At 38.3% G+C, this 20,446-nt stretch overlaps 1 protein-coding gene across 2 annotated transcripts in view; it reads left to right on the top strand.

Moving 5' to 3' along the window:
* Positions 1 to 20,446, top strand: part of TMC8 (transmembrane channel like 8) — an 829,418-nt gene that overhangs the window by 440,316 nt on the left and 368,656 nt on the right. For both annotated transcript variants that reach the window (XM_044068180.1, XM_044068179.1), the window contains one exon: positions 2,089 to 2,256. In XM_044068180.1, coding sequence (XP_043924115.1) covers positions 2,089 to 2,256 — 168 coding nt within the window. The remainder of the gene's footprint in view (positions 1 to 2,088; positions 2,257 to 20,446) is intronic.

The following is a 20,446-nucleotide window of genomic DNA, read 5'->3' as shown; positions in this document are numbered from 1 at the left end:
ATCCATAACTTTGGAACTCCTCATGTGATTTGAGTTGGTAGACTTAATGTGCTTTGTTCCTGTGTTGTATTTTGGAAGTCTTTGAGGTTTAGGTAAGTTAATCTTTTGAACCTCAGCATATGATGGATTATATGCACTGTGGTGACCTTGGTAAGGTGTGGTGTATGGGGTACGGCTGATGATTTTGGTGTCTGAGTTTACTGTGTGTGAGATGTTTGCCTTCAAGGTCATAACATATGTACTTCTGTTACACTCAGTGTTATGGTGTTTGAGTAGTAGATGGTTTGAGAAAATGCTTACACTGTCTCAAGATACCTATCTCAGTTTGGCTGACTACAGAAATTGTGAGGAAGTATTGATCCATGGTTTCAACATGAATGACTCAGGGGAGAAGTTGTCAGGGGTGACAGTAACTGCTTGGAGTTCAACTTATTTTTAAGATCATGTTTGGGTTGACGTACTTCTAAGGTATTGGGAAATGCCTAGTTATTTGGCTAGAGGAGTACTGCAGCTCATCATGTGTTTATATGCACTTGGCACAGGTTATTTGAGCCTCAGACCTTTGTTTCTAAGATTGTATAGAGTATACAGGTCTTTTACAGGACAAAATCTCTTGCGCACTCATCCCAATATACAATCCAGAGGCAGCAGTATGCTGAGAACAGCTTAGTGCATCTTTTTTTCTTCCTTTTTTGAGGAAAAGCTCATTTCTCACATTTCTGAGCTTACAACACTTCTGAGTCTTGAATAAAATACCCTGGGTGGACAGAGCTTTGTGCTGTTTATAACAAACTAGTTAGAGAGGGATCCAGTCAAATAAAGTCAATAGTGGGGATCCGTGACTTCAGAACTTGTATCAAATTTCAGTTGTCTTAGTCTTATGACTCTGAGCTATAGGTCAATGACCTCAGGTAGGTTAGAATTTTAGAAACTTTAGCTTTTACAGTGGGGTAGGGAAAAAGTATAATTAGTGTATAAACAGTAGAAAGCATCAGGGAGAACACTACTTAATGTATCAGTAGGGGCTGGGACAGACACAATAATTAGTGTATAAACAGTAGAAAGCATCAGGGAGAACACTACTTAATGTATCAGTAGGGGCTGGGACAGACACAATAATTAGTGTATAAACAGTAGAAAGCATCAGGGAGAACACTACTTAATGTATCAGTAGGGGCTGGGACAGACACAAGAACAATGGAAAAATAGTAGCAATGTAACAACAGAAAGGCAATGGAATGTAACTTTAATCAGGCAAAGGATAAGCAGAATATAAGACTCTAGCAACAAAACTGGAATGTAAACAGCTGTAGAAGAACATAAGCACACATTCTGTATCAAAAATTACAATACTGCCACTACTGCAATCCAAACTATAGTGTAAGACAGGAGATAAGGCAGCAATTTTCCAGTAACACTAATTATTAAAAAAATGCAGTAGTAAATGACTAAATGAGGCTCAGATCCTGTGGTAGTTCAAAATTCAGCCACAACTATGAACAAGACTACAAGTTTAAAGTCCCATACCTATTTCAAAATACAAATAGCTTGTTTTTACAAGTAATTCTACTTATGGCGATAGAAGTGCAGTAAAACATATAAACAATGCCCATATTTTGCATTAGTTCACAATTCTCCCATAGTTTCAAAGGAAGCTGCAAGCCCGAGGTCACAGAACAAGTTAAAAATGCAAACAGTTAACTATTTTGGCTAAAATATGGAAAAATGCAAAAAACTACAAAACTGTATCACCACGCACTTCGTAATACGCACAAATAAAATATTTAAGCAGAAGTGAAATAAGAGCTTTTTATTCCCTTTTTGATGAAAAGCTTGTTTCTCACAGTTCAGGGCTTTTCATGCTAGTCAGAGTATGCAGGAGGCCCCCTGCAAAAATATGTTTTCAATTTTGTTGACTGAGTTAAATTAATTCCATTTTTACAAATACTCTTTCAATTACTTCTGTTGTGGTAAAGTCTGTTTTGATGACCGATTCAAGAACCCTGATGAACTGTATAAGGTGGATGGAAAGTTGTTAGATGTGTCTGTTGTCTGAATTATGGCTGATCCATTTCCTCTTGTCCACAGCTGGATTTTGAAGAAGAACAAAGGCACATTAACAAAGCGAATATGCCACTGAAACAGAAGGTCCTGATCTATATACTCCGGATCATAATGCATCTGTTGATCATGGCACTGCTAATAGGATCTTTTTATGCCATCTGTAAGGCTAAAGATATCTCTGAGCTAAAACAGGTAAGGCTAATACTCCTTCAGGCATTACCTTTGTACAATATAATGTGAGATTCCCTGATATAAATGTTCTTGCACGTTGACAAACAATCTTTTTGTTGTAGCCCTACCTTGTCCTTCCTCCTGTATAGAAATGTCAGTAGTCAGTTTTTTTTTATGGATTATAATACCATCCCTGCTTCTTCTGTACAGCACTGATACTGATGCACAGCTTTGTCTGAACCTTAACTCTATTTCTGCCCCTCCTGTAAACCAATGATATCAGTGGTCAACTTTGTATGGACCTTAGCTCCACTTGTGCTCCTACTGTATACTAGTGAAATCAGTGATCAGTTTTTTTACTGACCTTAGCTCCACCACTGTATCTCCTATGCATCAGTGATGTAAATGCTTAGTTTTGCTTGGAACCTAGCTCCAGAACTCCTTTTTGTGTGCAGTACTGGTATCAGTGTTTAGCTTGCCAGCCCAACAGACAAAGGTAAATGAAAGTAGATTGCCAGGTTTTTCATATCACATATGCCCACACATATCTCTAAGGACAGTTTAGAAGTCACCAATATGTCTACTGTGTGTTTTTGGAATGCAGGAGGAAACTAAAGCATCCACAGAATACCCATGTGGACAAAGGCAGAGTATGCAAACTCTTCACAGAAGTCACCCCAACTGAGAACCAAACAGGAGAACCTCTTGCTGTGAGTCAGCAATGCTACTCACTTCACCACTGTGCTGCTCATCTATGAGAATAAAAAGTAGATATGGGCATAGAAGTTATTAAATCAATGAACTGAGCTGACGTAATGGTGAAACAACACTTTATGTATATGCATGGTTCTCCTAAAGAACAATGAATCTGTTTAAATTGTGAATTTATCTCAGTGTTTAAAATGGTCAGAACTATTGCCATGAGAATCTATAATGTTTATATTGAAACAATAACCCTGAAGATAGAACTGATGCATTGTTTTCAGCATATCACAAATGCAAGTAAGATACTAGTCCTGAGTGGAGTCCTTCTTTCATTTTGTATGACACCTAAATGCAAAGTAAAGATAATTGGCTTTAGTAGTTGGTTAAATTGCTGATATTATTGTAGGGGGATCCAGTATGTGCTTGGGACGAAATGCTCAACAGTTTGGCTTGCTTCCCTAAGGATGGCCTACACCTCTCATTTCATTGGATTGTATACTCGCAAAAACCTTTTGCTGCCTTTCTACTGACTTTTTAAGCAGAGTCCAATTGATGATGGCTCTCTTGCCAGAACTCTAAACAATAAAAGGTGTTGAATCTTGAAGCACTCCTGCATTTGGAAAACATGCATGCCTTTGAAATTACTGAAACTTGGTTTAAATGCAAAGACAACACTTCCTCTATGCAAGGGGTTTGCACTTTTCATGCCTTCAGGCCTAGTGGCAACTTGCAGAGTCTCCATATTTGTCAAGGAACAAATTACCTCTGGGAAGATGCCTAGAAACTCACAAACTTAACTAATTTAATTGCAGATCATTCTAGGTAGGTTTAATTATCAACTAATAGCTTGTTACAGAGCACCATCTTTGACTGTCAATGTTCATGTAATATTCCTCAGTGTTCTAAATGATCACTGTGTTAGCAAAAACTCACTTATTTTGGGTGACTTTAACTACCCTTCAATAAACTGGGACACCTATACCTCTAATGTGCGATATACCCCAAAATTCCGCAACTTAGTAAACAAAAATTTCATTGAGTAGCTGCTAGCAAATAAACCTGCTTGAGGATACATCCTTCTTGACCAGATTGTTACAAATATGGCCATTTCTTACATTACTCCTCTGGTGTCTTCTTCCCGAGTAAACTTTAACCATAAACTTTTGACCTTTCTTTTAAACTCCAAAAATCTCCCATAGCAAACCCAACTAAATATAAGGATTGCAAACACAACAGCCTCAACCTGTTATGTGACAAAATATCTAATTTCCTCACCACTGACCTTACTACAGCAGCAATCTTCACTAAAGAAGTTTACAACCATTTAGAAAAATGTATAGAGGTAGCAGTGCCTACTAGAACCAAGTAGCCTGGGACATTTAAAAACAAACCATTCTGGTGGTCTACCACTATAAATAAACTATGCAACACAATAAACTCATTAAATTGTTTAGAAGATCCAAAACCCATCTTAAACCCATCTTCTCATGGATAATATCATAATCATTACAAAAAAAAAAAAAGTTGAAGAACATGGTTAGATCTACATAGTAGTCCATGAACTTAGGCTGGCCTCTGAAACCAAAGATCACGCTTTACCTGTGTTAGAAAAGCAATATATTTCTCTGAACTTAATAATGGAGCCTTATATTCTGACCCAACTGACATTGTATATTTCTTGCTGATCAAATTTAGTGCAAACTTCACCCCTGAGATGTATGTTAAATGTCCCAAAATATTTGAATCCGATATTCCATCAATTACCTCTGTAGATCATTTAATGAAAATACTAACCAAGGCAAAAATATTTTCTTCATGGGACCCAACAGTATACCCGATTGCTTAATTAATAGTGTTAAATTTGGCCCTGCAGACACACTCCTTAAACTGTTTAACTTAGTTTAACTATTGGTTTTATCCCTGATGAATGGTGCACAGCAGTGATGCCCAAGTAATTACAGACCTATCAACTTTACAGGCTTCATCTGCAAAGCCATAGAATGTATTACAACTGACCTCATAAAAATGTTATATCAAAAATTTTCTTAGACTTGTCCTCTAAGAACTTGGTTTTGGGAAGGGCAGATGCTGTCTATTTAATCTGGTAAATTTCTTGAAAAGGGTTAAGGAGGGTATACATGATGACCATGCAGTACATGCAGTGCATCTTGACCTGGCCAAGGCCTTCAATACCATTTCCCTTAGTAGTATCATACTAAAGCTAAATGCTTTAAAAATTTATATGAAGAAGATGGGTCACAAATGGTCTGAAAGAGAAAACCCAAACCTTGTGGGCTGCAGGTGCCTCTTTAGAAAATATGAAAGTGACCAGTGGTGTCCCTCAGGGTGCAATGCTCTAAATGCTCCTTTTGGTATTTATTTCTCAAATCTCCTCTGTGTAGAAGCTTGTCAATTCCTGTATGTCTACTTAATAACTATATATTAAAAAGAAGAAAGAAATAAAAAAAATGTAGTAGAAGTAGCAAACTTATATTGATATTATACAGAACTATTAACTCTAGTAGGTATTTAGAAGTAATCCAAGCAGGGTAGACAGTCTGTTTCCAGTCACAAATCCTTTATTAAGCACACAGACAAGTGATCCAAACTAAACAAAACATAAACAGAACGATGCTTTTTTCCACTTTATTGCAAATGATTATTAATATCAATACTAGCTAATTATTCTTTAAATTGTCATGCATTTTTTAGTTATTAATAGTTTTTTTATTTAATTTATACTGGGTTATTAATTTATTTTTAAGTATTGATTTTAGTGTTATTTTGTATGGAGTGTTCACTACTTCTATAAGGACACTATTGTTTCTATCCCACACTGGCCAGCACTATGTTGATGTATTTTATCTGGTTTAACTTACTCATTAAATGTACAGATAAGGTTATATTCTTGTTTTAATTTTGGTTTATTGTTTTTTGCTATTCATATTGGTTAGTTTTAGTAAGATTTTTCTAGATAATATATTTTTTAAGGTTCTTGTACACAGACCCGAAGAAGTCTAGAGAGACAAAAGTGATATTTGTTAAGAATAATTTATGGAACTAGATTATCTTTGGACAATATATTTTACTAGATGCCAATATATATATACACACACACACACACACACACACACACACACACACATACACACACAAGCATATATATGTGTATATATATATATATATATATATATATATATATATATATATATATATATATATATATATATATATATATATATATATATATATATATATATATGCATGTGTGTGTGTGTGTATGTATATGTATATAATTCCACCCATGTATTATAATGTCTTTTATAAATTCTCAGACTTAGTTTAATAATAATCTGTTTAATAAGAAGCACCACATCATTATTAATTTTATTAATTTAAAGTGTATAAGGTTTACATTATTAGGAAGTTTAGTAAGTAGGGCAGTACCAGCTTGAATATCACACTGATAAGGATGGGGCGAAGAGATTTGAATTTATTAATATGTATACCATTATAGTTTTTTTACAACAAAATAAACCACTCCCCTACCTGATAACAGGTACATTGTCAGAAAGGATGAAACTATCATTCTTTTTATTTTTTGTTTTGTTTGGATTGCTTGTCTGTGTGCTTAATAAGGGATTTTAAACTGGAAGCAGACTGTCTTCCCTGCTTAGAATGCTTATGAATACCTACTAGAGTTAATAGTACTGTAAAATATTAATAATATTTCAAAATACATTTTTATTTTTTGATTTAGGATGTTTTTTAAGTTCACTACTTCTACTACCATTTTTTGATTTTTTTCTGCTTTTTAATATAGAGTGATTAACTAGACATACAGGAATTGAAAAACTTCCACACTGAGAAATTTCTTACACTATTTTATTTTGGACCCACTATACTTGTATATTGGGTTGTTTGAGACTTAGGGGATACCATGGAGATTGCTTGTTTCTTATTTCTCAATTCTCCATGCAGAGAACAAAGACTTCTGGTTAATTAACAAAGTTTATAGACTATTGCAAACTGTGGATTGTTAAGTCACGCTTGACACATAAACCTTCCAGAATGAACTTCACTTACCATGTCATTAGAACTTTATTTTATTATGTATTCATTTGTCTTTGTTACCTGGGAAAGTCTGTCAAGGCTAGGCCCATATTCAGTGAAAGCCCAAGAAGAAAAATTCCAAAAGATACATTTAAGATACTCATGAGAAAACAAATTTTACAAGGATATATTACATATGTAATTCTTAAGACATTTAGACACAAAAATGTAATTGTTCTGTAATGACACTATACAATGATAAAACAGGTATTTCTTCTGTGGTGATGTTATATATGATATTAAATTCCAAGCATAACACATTTAATATGCAAGGAGTTCATGTTCAATATATTTACATATGTCCATATATGTTTATAGCTATGTGGTAAGGTAATATATGTGACAAGCAGACATTATACATGAACTTTACAACAAAAAAGAAGAGAGTCATTGCCAAGTATCAGAAGAGTATACCACAGTGGGCTAGATCCATCATCATTAAAATAAATAAGCAACTCAGGAGTTTAATGAAAACAACCAAATCCAAGTCTGACTTAAAGATAACCACTCATGCAAACAGCAGCCAAAAAGCCTTCTTTAGCTATGTTTGTAAACCCAAGAGCTCAGTGCAGGAATGTGCTAAGCTGATTGTGAATGACTCCACCTACACCAAAACTGAAGACATAGCAAACTTACTAAGTGTTAAATTCAGCTCCAACCTCTTTCATCCCTATTATCTTCCAAGATACCCCACTAACTGATACCCAAGTCATGAATGCTATGTCAATAGCCAGGAAAACTGCATCAATGGGCCCTGACAATATCCCAGGGTGTATCTTAAATAGCATCAAGCATGATTTATATGTACTCCTAACAACTCCATTCTTCCTTAGCCAATTTCCATTTTTGTGCTCAAAATAACCTGCCTGATTTGGTTATAGGTTCATAGGTTCATAGGTAGGTACTAGGCTATTGGCTCAAAGGCCTAAGTAAGCCTAGCCAACAAGGGTCCCTGGCTTACACCGCCCAAAAAAGTTAATTTCCTGTGCCCCTGTCGAGCAGAGCCACAGAAGTGATCCCCAGGGTGTATTTCCTATTTCCCATCCACTCATCAAGATTTTTCTTGAACAGTGCTAATGAGGAACTTTGCTTGACATAGATGGGTAGCTTGTTCCAGAGTATAGGAAGTCTCTTGGACAGGAATCTATCCCTCCAGCATGTCCTGTTTATTGTGGTGACAAGGTTTAGGTCCCTAGAGCATGTAGCTCGGAGGGATTGGGATTTCTTAAGATGTAGCATGTCCAACAGCTCTGGGTTTAACACAGCTTTATATGTTAGGCAGAGATCCCCCCGGAGTAGGCGATATGCTACAGTGTAAAGCTGGAGTTTTTTTGAGACGGTCAGTGTAGGGCATCTGTTTGAGGTCAGTAATGCTCTTTGTGAGGTACTTCTGTGGCCTTTCCAGCTGCTGCAGATGTCTTGTGAGGTACATTCTAAAAGGGGCGTTGTACTCTATAATGGGTCTAATGGGAACAATGACCTCTTTTTCCTGGATGATAACCCTTTTATGATGAGGTGTGACTACTGTGGCAATGTGATTATCAAAGGAGAGACTACTGTCCACCTGGGTCCCAAGGTCTCTTATCACACATTCAGCATTAAGTAGACTGCCGTTTATGTGGTAGTTCATGGGTGCAGAGTTTTTACCAAAGGGGATGACAATGCATTTTTTGGCATTGAGCTTGAGGCCATGCCTCTGACACCAGGCATCTGTCTCAGTGAGGCCCTTCTGTAGGATGTCCACATCATTTGGAGACTCGACTATGGCTCCTAGTTTGCAGTCATCTGCGAACTTTGATAGCCAGAGGCGTTCTGTGTTAGCCTGTACTTCAGAGAAGTAGACTGGCTTTACCCATCCCATTGTCAATAATTGTATATTACCCTAAAGAGAAAAACTGGGATCATACGATAGAAAATTTGAGGGGACCTGTGCATAAGATAAAGCATTTAGGAACCTCTGTCCATTAGTAGTACAGGGGGCAGTCCAGAGGTAATTTTTTTGTTTCCCATCCATAGATATAAGTTGCACTTGAATATTGACAGGGATGAACTTTGACTTATGTGGATGATGAGTCTGTTCCACAGAAACTGTATCCTCTGCAAGATATATCATCCCTTCCAAACTGTTCTATTGATGTTGCAGAAGAGGTTTAGATCCCTAGACTGAGTATTTCTGATGCCATTTGACCAGTTGATGTGCAGTAAATCCATCAATAATGGGTCAGAGGATGCCTTCTCTGCCAGAAACAGACCACCTTTTAGCAATCTGCAGGATACCAAGTATAGTGACAGGGCTTTGAGTCAGTCCACATAGGACATGTTGCTTATGTCTTGTATGCTTTTAGGAAGGTATATCTGTGGGGTTCTAGTTGTTGCATATGTCTGGAAAGATAGATGCCAAAGGGGGCATTATATTCAATGGTCGGCCTAATGAGGGATGAGGAAAGGGGCAACAATGACATCCCTGGTCCTAGACAAAATCCCTTTGTTGATAATTTGTGAAATATAGAAGAAATTTCTTACAACAGTAGTCACTTGTAGGTCAAAAGTTAGGTTAATGTCCGCATAAGTTTCCAAATCCCAAACAACTGGGTTAGCTCTTAAGGGCATATTGCCAATGTTGTAGTTCCCTAGGTAGATAACTTTGCAAAGGATACAGTAAAGTATTTTTTGACATTTAGTTTTAATCCATGATCTTGACATCAGTTATTTATTTGGGACAAACCTTCCTGCAGAATGGCTAAGTCATTTAGAGATTTAATGACTGTTCCTAGCTTGCAGTCATCTGCAAACTTAGTCAGACAGAGTCCTTTGGTATTGGCTTTTACTTCAGAAAAGAAGATGCCACACATATGTCCTAATACTAAGTTATTTGCTCAGTATAGTGAGACTGATTATTCTTAGTTTTATGGGAGTATTTGAAAAATTTGGGGGTTTACACTTAACTAATTAAAAGCAATAAACTGGATTTCTTTAAGCCCTGTTATTAAAATGAGTAATCTACCTAGACTACAAATATTATAACTGTTAGAAGTCCATTTTGAACATGTTTCAAGTTATCTCCTGGAGGTTAGGGAGTGTCAGAAAGGAAACAGGGGTACATGCAGTGACTTCCTAAAATCATTGACATTTTAAGTCATTGAGAAAGTTATCAAAAGAAACAGCAGAACAAATGATAGCTCTGTTTGTGCGACAGCAGATTTTGAAGTCAGTAACAGAAGATTTTAGGGTATGGCTAATAGATTATGAAGCTGGTGCATCAGACGTGACTGCTGCTGACTGGTGTGTGACCAACAGGACAAATGTCTAAGAAAGATCAACAATGTGCCATGCACACTTCTAAGATTACCGTCGAAAGAAGGATACTATTTCTATACAAAATCCTCAGGGAAGAAAACCAGATGGTATTTGGGACAATCATGTACATGGGGTAAGGAGATGTTTTGCATGTAAGATGTTCATTTCAGGTCAAACTTTCTACAGGTTATGGAAGAGAACCCTTGTATTAGTGGTAATGAATTCAGTGATACTGAGGAAGTAGATTGCTTGGAAGAAAACATAGTGGATTCTCAGAAACACCTATATTTTTCTCTGGCTGACAGAAAAAAAACAGTTATGAATGGGATTACTGCATCTAGCACTGAGAAACCCACAGTTATTAAGGATAAATATTTCTTAAAGGCAACCCTAACTAGTATTAAGGGGATGAAAAGTATACAATTTCAAGTACCACTACCAAGGGTTTTCCATGACTGAAAACTTTATGAAAGGAAGTAGCAGTGTCTGATTATATCTCTGCATATGTTTAAACAGGCAGTAACTTTCACAACTCTAGACCCTGCATGTCTATGCTCACATGTGGCCAAAAGCAGAGATGGACACAAGGGTGTAGCAGAGGGATCCATAGTACAGCCTGCATTGTCAGTGGAGATTGAAAATGTATGTCTGAACCTCATCTCAAGTAAAGAACTATAGTACAGTTCATCTATATGGAGATATTTTATTTGTTTACTATCTGATGACTAGGTGGGTGTGTCAGTCATTTGATCCTTTTTACTCATGGCTCAGGCTCATAAAAGTATAGCAAATCCAATAGATACATACTTGCATGCACAGTATTTAGAACAGAAGTCAGTGCATGATGTACAATGCAGTTCTAATGAGTTGAATGTGCTGTATTTTCAAAGAACATAGGTATTTAGGGAATAAGAATGTACAGCACAGGTAATACAACTATTAATATAAGTAAGACTAAGGATTCAGATTTTAGGAGTTTTAAGATAATGTTTTGTAATAAAGTAGAGAAACAAGTAGAGAAACTCTTACTAAGTAGAGAAACATTCACTGATCTGTTGATGACTCTGAGATGTAACTGTATTAGTGATATCCATAGTTATAGTAGTACATTGCTTTAATTTCTGCTGTTCATAATTTATAATCACTGTGCTTTGTAAGGTAATATTTGATATTTTGATCTGATTGTTATTAGTCATTGTCCCTAAAGCATGAGCTTGTTGATTCATCTGTTAGATACTTTTTTAGTGATTTCTTGAAGTATTTGATGGAATTTCTTTATTTATTTATTCAGTAGGTAAACAGGTTTGTTTGTTTGTGTCTTTCAGCTTTTCCCGGTTAGGGGTCGCCACAGCGGAACTCCTGTCCACTAATGATTGGCAGTTGATTTTTACGTACCAGCTTGCCAGGCCTGACACACAACCTTCAACGAAGGTACGCCCATTCACGCATGTCTCCACGCAGAAGACGCTCTAGCTGAGAATTGAACCGGACAGCGTCTTACTGTGAGGCGACAACGCTACTGCAACACCACCACTGCGGGTCAGTAGGTAAACAGGTCCAACTAGGTAATCCCAGCCAGGAGAACACTTTTTTACCTTGTGCAATTCTAAATCTTGGTCTTATAAGGGCGAGAGAATAATCTTGTGAGCTTCCTAGTTGGTATGTGGTATCTAAAATAAAAGTTTCCTTTTTAAGCAGTAGGCCGTAGACTTGTTTCAGGATTTTGTAAAATTAGTCTGCTTAAGAGAAAGGTGGCCCTGTCTGCTACTGAGAACTAATTTGTATTTTTAATGGCAGTATAGTGGTGTAGAAATGGATCTGCAAGGAGGATACATCTATAGATTTTATTTTCAGCTCTTTGTATTTTGCTAGTGATGTGGACTGAGTGATTTATGCACCTGAGAAAGCCCTCTGGGTGAAAATATTTACTTTTAAAGGACTTCAGTTCACACTGTGCACCTGGAGAAATTGGTTGGAATTATTAAAAATGTTTATATTACTCTGTCCTGGTTTCCAGTGATTTCTTTTTTCATTTTGGCTGAGTGAAAGACTAGGAATGGGAGCCCATATTCCTGTTTAGGTATTAATATATTTTTGGAGATAGCTATGCAGGTTTTTGGTTGGAGAAGATTTGAGATTTTATAGCACAATTTATGATGGGTTGTTATTTTGTTACAAAGTCAGTATGTACTGTGAATGTAAGGCCAGCGTCAAGGAAAAGCCCTAGGTATTTTTGTTCAGACACATTGGGAATAGCATTACTGCTTTGGTCAGTAATGTGTAATGGAGGGGTAATTTCTTAGAGAATAAAAATACCATGATGAGTAGCATAGGTGGGGCAAAGGGGCACAAAGTGATAGAAGGTGAGCCCAAGAAGTACAGCAGTACACTTCCTTAATTGTTTTAATTGTGGTGTGTTATTTTTTTTTTTGAGAAGGGTGTGAATTGGCTGTAGAAAGTAAGAAGCTGATTGGTACAAATGTACAAATTGGTGTGGCTTTGACTGTACCATTGGTTTATTGTGGTTTATTAGTAATCTCATGGAATAACATTACATAATGTTCTGAACTCTTGTTAGAATTTGTTTTGGAGTTCAGAATGTTTATTACTGGATTGCAGAAGCATGGCATTAGCAAATATGACCAGTTGGATATCAAGGAATTCAATGGGAAGGTCACTAATAAACAGTAAGGGTCTGAGAACTGAGTCTTGTGGGATCCCACTGTTAAGGTAGCCAAATGGGGAGCAAAAGTTACTGTAGCAAACGCAGAATGGTCTACTGTGTAGATAACCTTGAAACTAGTTTACAGTGTTGTTTCTGAAGTTATGTTTGCCTAACTTACTGAGAAGGATGCTGTGGTTCATGGTTTCAGAGGCTGTAGTCATATGTATGAATAAACCTACTGAGATTTTGCCTTCATTCCTGTTAACAAAAGATTGAGTAAGTAGCCATTATGAGGGTGGGTAAAGACACTAAATGAATTATGGAAACCATGTTGGACATTACAGAAAGAGTGCTTGAGGGCATTAAGAAATTAATGCATTAGTTACGAAAAGACTGAAGTTATGGTTAAGCGGTTTAGCTATGCTATTTGCAACTAATCTTAGGAAGCTGTGGACATGAAATTCACTATCCTAACTTCTTGGGTCATGTCTGAGAGCCAGTTTCATCACAAAAGGAACTTGGTAACAATACCCTGGAATTCAGCCATGGAAAATAGTAAACCATGAAATACCTGTGGTGGGAGTATTGCATAAGTTGAAAAGGGCAGGAGTATATATGACACATAGCTCTAGGATCCCACCTTGGAGGTCATAAGATGGTTGGCAGGCAGGGCTTCAGATCGTTAAAGTCAGCAAGAATCAGTGTACTGAGACAATGGATTGCTGTGCAGGCAAAATCACTGTTGGTCTTAGCCCATGATGTTAAATTTGTACACTATTTTAAATAAAACATATACAAAGAAAACTGATGCGGCTGATACAGAATCATTATGGGCTAATACTGCAAAATATTTTAGCGGGATACTGCAGAACTTGTGAGTAATGTCAAAAGATAGATGAGGCTTGAGACAAATCCAAAGAATCCTTGGTGCGTTTCTCTATGAGTGAGGAAACATATACGAAGGTAGCTGTACATGTATGTTGGAACTGCTGAGTGCCTCAAATGCACTAGGTAAAAGGTTTATTGTGGTAGCAGTGGATTATGTTACTATGTAATTCAAAACTGTGATGTTTTGTACTGAAGCAGAACAAGGAATATTTAGCTGAATAGGTGTTCCCAAAGAGGTTTTAAAAGACAAAGGAAGCATTTCATATATGAATTTTTGACATATCTGCAGAAGACATGGAGTGAGACAGTTAAAAACAACTGCTCATTTACATATACAAAGGATTGGTTTGGACAAATAATTCAATCCTACTCTTCAAAGTATGTTAAGGGTGTTTGAAATCCAGATCAAGAGAGAGAGTACAATAAGTGTTTACCACATTTTTTTATTTGCATATAATGAGGTACCCCCAAAATCATTTGGGTTTCATCCATCAACTTGCTAAATGGTTATAGGCAGGGAGGGTCCCTTGATTTGTTCATAAGTGAAAGGGTGAATGTGTTTCCTATGGAAAAATGTGGCAGAATATTATGCAAGACACAGAAAAAAATGGCTGAACACATTTCAGCATGTATTATAGTACTTTATGTAGAACACCTCATAAAATAGACATCCCCTAGGATTCAGAAGGAATTCTCATATTGTGGGAGCCAGTTTTGTATAATGAGTGGCCATGGACCTGGTGGAGGCAATCCAGAGAAACACTGGGCACTATTGCGGAAAGCTGAGAAATATCACAAACTGCATAATATGCAAATGGTGGTATAATAGCAGGGAAATTAGTAATATTACTAAAATAAGGCAATGGTGGAAGCACAATCAGGGTAAACAACAAGGTGGCATGATTAAGACATCTGTACATTTCATGAGGAGAGAGGCTGTTGTCAGAGCTGTTGACCATAGGAAAATCTTGGAGTTGCAGGAGACAAACCGTGAAAACATGTATGGGGTAGCCACTGCATTAGTCAGTCTGTATATGCAGTAGAATGTTGTCACTGCTGATATTCACAGAGGTGCACATTATCACCCTCAGCAGCACTGAGCAGTCTATCTGCACCAAACATATCATGCCCTTCATGAGACAGAAATTGTGGATCACTACTGTATTGTTAGAGACACTATGCAGAAGCTGGTCAAGATTTGTTTCCCTTATATGCATATCTGTGCAATGTATTTGAATACTTATCCCTGTGGACATTTAATGCATTTCTGAATTTGAGAATACCAGCTTCAGGGACCTTTAAGCAACCAACTGTAGGCATTGTGGGTGTAGTCCAGACATCTTCCTCAAGAATACTACACCATTTCCTCAATAGCATGCTACAGCACGTGGTGAAGTGTATGTTGCTTCCACATACCATAGACAAAGAGGTAACACCATGCATAAATTTTATGACATAGCCAGCTTTCCTGAGATAAAGGGAGCCATAGACTATGCCCACATTGCAATAAAGGCCCTATCTGGGAGCAGAAACTGTAGTACATCGACCATATGGGATTACATTCCGTAAGCTTCCAGGAGGTCTGTAATGTATAGGATATAATATATAAACTCTAGACAGGCTGCCCCAATGATGCCCACAACTTTCACATCTGGCACATATGTGACTAACAAAAGTGGTTTGTGTGGGGTGATTATCTACAAGATCATCTTACTGGCAATGCAGGATATGGCTAATGATAACAATTAGAAACCCACAGATCATGACAGAAGATACCTTCAGTAATGACCTGTCACAGACCCAAGTCATTGCCAGAAGTGTGTTTGGCCTGCCAAAGATCCTCTTCCTCTGTCTGGATGTCTCTGGTTCATAGGTAAGTACTAGACTAGCTGCCCTTATGAGCCATTTTAAGCCCAGCTTTTTTTCTAGAGGTGAGAATCAAACCCTGTATCTTGTGTCTGTGAGGTAAACACCATAACCCTTATGCCAACCCTCCCCATTCAGTGGCAGAGGTGGATCAGTGATAGGAAGTTCAGTGGCTGCACTATAGTATGATCCTCAGCATGCAGTAAAATATTTGCAGTGTGTGCATTGTTACACAATATGTTGATATGCAAATAGTTACAGCAGAGCAGAGACATTTAGAAAGAGGAACTCCTGGAGCCAGCCAAGGAGGAGGTGCTTGATGAGGAGCCTGTTGAGGAGCTGTCTGCAAGGCCTGACTATGCTACATGGAGGTGGGTTCAGTACACTGTGGCATGGCTAAGAGGCAACATATAGTTCATACATTTTTGCTAGAATAAGCAGTACACATTAAAAATCGATGCATGCAAATTTACACCCTGACACTGCTATACCATGCATAGGCTGGCCACAGAATGCATCAAACATAGTCTACCCAAGGACTAGAGTACAGAGGGGCAGGCACAGTTGTAGTCAAATGCATATATGGGGAAGGCCACAGTGACAAGTGTCAACAATATGTAATGTGCCTGGGAAAGTGGTGGGGAAGGGTGATGATTAATGATGTGTGTGTGTGTGTGTGTGTGTGTGTGTGTGTGTGTGTGTGTGTGTGTGTGTGTGTGTGTGTGTGTGTGTGTGTGTGTGTGTGTGTGTGTGTGTGTGTGTATGTGTGTGTGCATGTTTGTGTGCGTGTGTGTGTGTGTGTGTGTGCATGTTTGTGTGCATGTGTGCGTGTGTGCGTGTGTGTGCGTGTGTGTGCGTGCGTGTGCGTGCACGTGTGTGTGTGTGTGTGTGTATGTGTGTGTGTGTGTGTGTGTGTGTGTGTGTGTGTGTCTCTGTGTGTGTGTGTGACATGGGTGGATAAATGGATGACTAGAAGGACCTGGGTTGAATGTGTGGTTATTTATAGTGCAGATATGTGTTTGTCAGGATGTATGTTGGGACACAGGTCCAAAAGATGAAGCATCTCTCAGTTGAGCTCTAGTGGACAGGCTCAGAACACCCACAGAGGATAGAGTGCTCCATTACTGCAAACAATGGATTTTGTTACTGGTGGTCTCCACATCAACATCCCATCCACATGTACTTTGTGCCTCATGGTGCCTTCAACACTAGCTGGTAGAGTGAAGCTTACAGCACTACTGGTCCTAGACTTTGCCTTTCTCTCCTCATGGGAGAGGTAGACCAGTGACCGTAGGTTCAGTGGCTGTAATATGCCACTGCACAGGGGCACCTACTGTGTACAAAATCACTGTGAAACATGTCCATAATGTACAATTTCAGTCATGCATTCTTACAGGTCTCCATGCAAACCACATGCTACCCTGACTAGCTCATATGTAATATATTGGTGCTTGCCTGTCCCTCTATTATGGGCCTACACAAATGCTGATTAATTGAGACGGAGGTCGTCAGCTCAGGAGTTGTGCGGTACCCCTGAGGTCATCATTTCACTCAATGGTGTGGGGGCAATGAAGCGGGACTGGGCTACTGGTAATGAGGCCACTCCCTGGGCATATGTGTCAGCATCTTCCTGTCCATTGGTGGTATCTTGAGTCTGTGGGGTGGGTTGCTTAGGCATAGGAGCTATGTCCTTAGGATAGGGTGGAGTTATGTCCATCACAATGCTTGAGTCTACTACTGACACCGTGATCAATGGTTTATGACAGGATTTGTCTACTATCATAATTGAATACAGGCAGTTCTCCAATATCAGGCATGCCTATATCCTTGAAGGAGGATCCTGATAAAACTGCTCCTGTGAAAACACCAAAAAGCTAGGGGTCACCCTGAAGAACAGCAGAGCAGTACAGCAACAGGTTTGGGGACAGGCTCACCCTGACAGGGCACATAACACATGGACATGACAGGTTGTTGCCCAGTGTGACAGACAAAGAGGTCATGGGTACCCTATTCTTATCACTCCCAGAATAATAAGGTGTAATATAAATAAAGACCAGTGTTGAAAGGTGCACATTTCACCAGGAAGAAAATGAACATAAAAGACAGTGGATGTCATTGACAGCAGGCAAGAGTAAAAGTCAAGCAAGCATAGTTTCACAAAAAAGGCAGATAAATCTGTAAGAAGTGACGACGCTAATATATAAAAGGAAATCATGCAAAAGCAGGAAGATCCCTCAAAGTCTACAATGGACTTAATTTTACAAAACATTTATAAGGTTAATACAAAACTACATAACCTAACTGAAAAGAATGCCCATACAATGCAGAGGTGGAACAATCTGACTCAGTTTTGCAGCTCTAATGACTAAGCTGTCAAATCTGGGAGTAGTCTATGAAGTAGGCGTTCACATGGTGTTGTCAGTAATGACTACTGTGGCATGACAAGGCAGAGGAGAGCAAGATTTAGTGTGCCTGTCAAGGAGTGTCACTAGAACAGGTTCAAGTGCATGCTGGTTTATCAAGGTTTTCGTAATGTCTGCATGGCTGGTAGAAAAATTACCTTCTTAGACCTTGAGAAGGTGATGGAGTTTTTAAGGGATGATGATTTAAGATAGGGAAACTCCTGAGGATCAGGGGAAGATGCAGTGTTCTATAGAAGGTATACAAAACCCCATTCCATATATGGAAGACAGAGACTCAGAAGTGAGTTAAGCAAATTCACCACAGATAATCAAGTAGGAGGACAGCAGTAGGAGGACATCAGATTGAGGAATGTGGAGAAACTGCCACAGATAAGAACAAACTGTGGACCTTTCTACACCTGAATTATTGAGAGACTATCTCGGCAAGATTAAACTTTTCACTATAGTCCCTCTTCCCTACTTTATACCCGCCTTTAACAACTACGGGACCTTTGCTACATTACCTGAAACTCCCACAGATAAGAACAAACTGTGGACCTTTCTGCACCTGAATTACTGAGAGAATATCTCTGTGAAATTAAAGTGTAGTTTTTTTTTATACAATTAACTGCAAACGTTCTTGCTACTTGTACGTTATTCTCCTGTGAACCAGTACTGGTGTGCTGTGAATGGCTGTAGTGCTAAAGGGCATAAGTGCCTTCCCCCCTGTTAAATAATCTAAACACATTCAAGCCTCTAAAAGCCCATTTGAGTGCTGTTGTGCTAAAGTTCATAAGTGCCACCCCCCCCCCTGTTAAATAATCTAAACACATTCAAGCCTCCAAAAGTCCATTTAAGCTAATCCTTTGAACCTGGGCTATCCTTTGTCTGGTCTTAAAGAGGTAACTTTCTTCCATACAACCGATGTAAAGTGCAGATCGGGGAAACACATTATCGGCCCCTGGAGAAAGCCTCTGCCAAAACAAGTGACTGTTTTTGGAAGAACCCTTGGTTGGAGGGGGGATCACACATGGCCAGCTGTATACCTCCTCACCATCTTATCTGATTAATCGACCTTACCTATTATCTACTTCCGGGAAAGCTTATATTAGCTTCTCTGAGTCACGGGCACCATTTTCAAATGCTCTCCCCAGCCTAATACTTCGCCTCCATTCTCCAGTGTTCGCATGCCAAGTAAGTCAACTGCTGTTTTTGAATTTTATATGTTATCTGCTCATGTTGTCTGTGAAATATCACATATAGATTGTTTTTTAATGGGATAAGACTATATCTAGTGTGTTTTGTGGACCTTGCATTGCTATTCAATGGTCGCTAGATATTACCCTGTAAGGGAGGTCAGAACTAACCCAATTCTTAAATAAATGACCATTTTATTTCCCCAGGGTCACACTATTAACTTGTTCTAGTGCTAGTCTGCTGGCTACAGAACCTCACTGTGTATTTTAGTTCTCTAATGAGTGGCATAGCTGTTGTAACAGTTGCGCTCACTGTTTAAGTGGGAATTCACCCCTACAAACATCACCGCTTTCTAGCTATAACTGGACACACATGGCAGTTGTTAATATGTGCTGGAAATTGTTGCACGAAAATACTGATGGCTATGTAGAATTGTTAAGACCTTGTAAAGACAGCCGATACTATGTACATTTATGTAGAATTTCTGTAAAGACGGCTTGCTAATTACCAACTGTTAGATTAAACGGTGAATGTATTTTCAGCATAGACCTGGAAATAGCAGAGCTCCGCAATAGCCACTTAGTGTATATTCTGTAAATTGTATTGATAATTTATTTTAGAGCACCATTACCTGGTGAATGAATCTCAGGCCAATTATTTAAACTAAGGCAAAAAGATAATACCTGTGGCAGAAATCCGCAACAACCATTTGATGGTGTATACCCTGAAATTAAATTGATAACTACTTTAGTGTGCCATTACCTGGCGAATGAGCCTCAGGACAAGCATTTAAACTAAGACAAAAAGATAATACATGTAGCCTAACTCTGGGGTACTTTTATTGCTTTTGTGCACACTTGTTGCTTTTTGATGGTGCGGTGTAAGTAATGTAAATTTGTACACACATGATGCTTATTGATGAATCTGGTGAATGTGTGCTGCCTTTTCTATGCTTATTTGAAGCTTCTTGATGCAATACAATTCTAATTTTACCTGTACCTCTAACTTATGTCTTATTTTTGCTTTCCCCCACCAGTTTCACTATAGTCCCTCTTCCCTACTTAATACCCGCCTTTAA

This window comes from Protopterus annectens, chromosome 4.part0 (genome assembly GCF_019279795.1).
Source record: "Protopterus annectens isolate FY-2018-M chromosome 4.part0, PAN1.0, whole genome shotgun sequence".
Lineage (NCBI taxonomy): Eukaryota > Metazoa > Chordata > Ceratodontiformes > Protopteridae > Protopterus > Protopterus annectens.
This window is presented reverse-complemented; position numbering and strand designations above follow the sequence as displayed.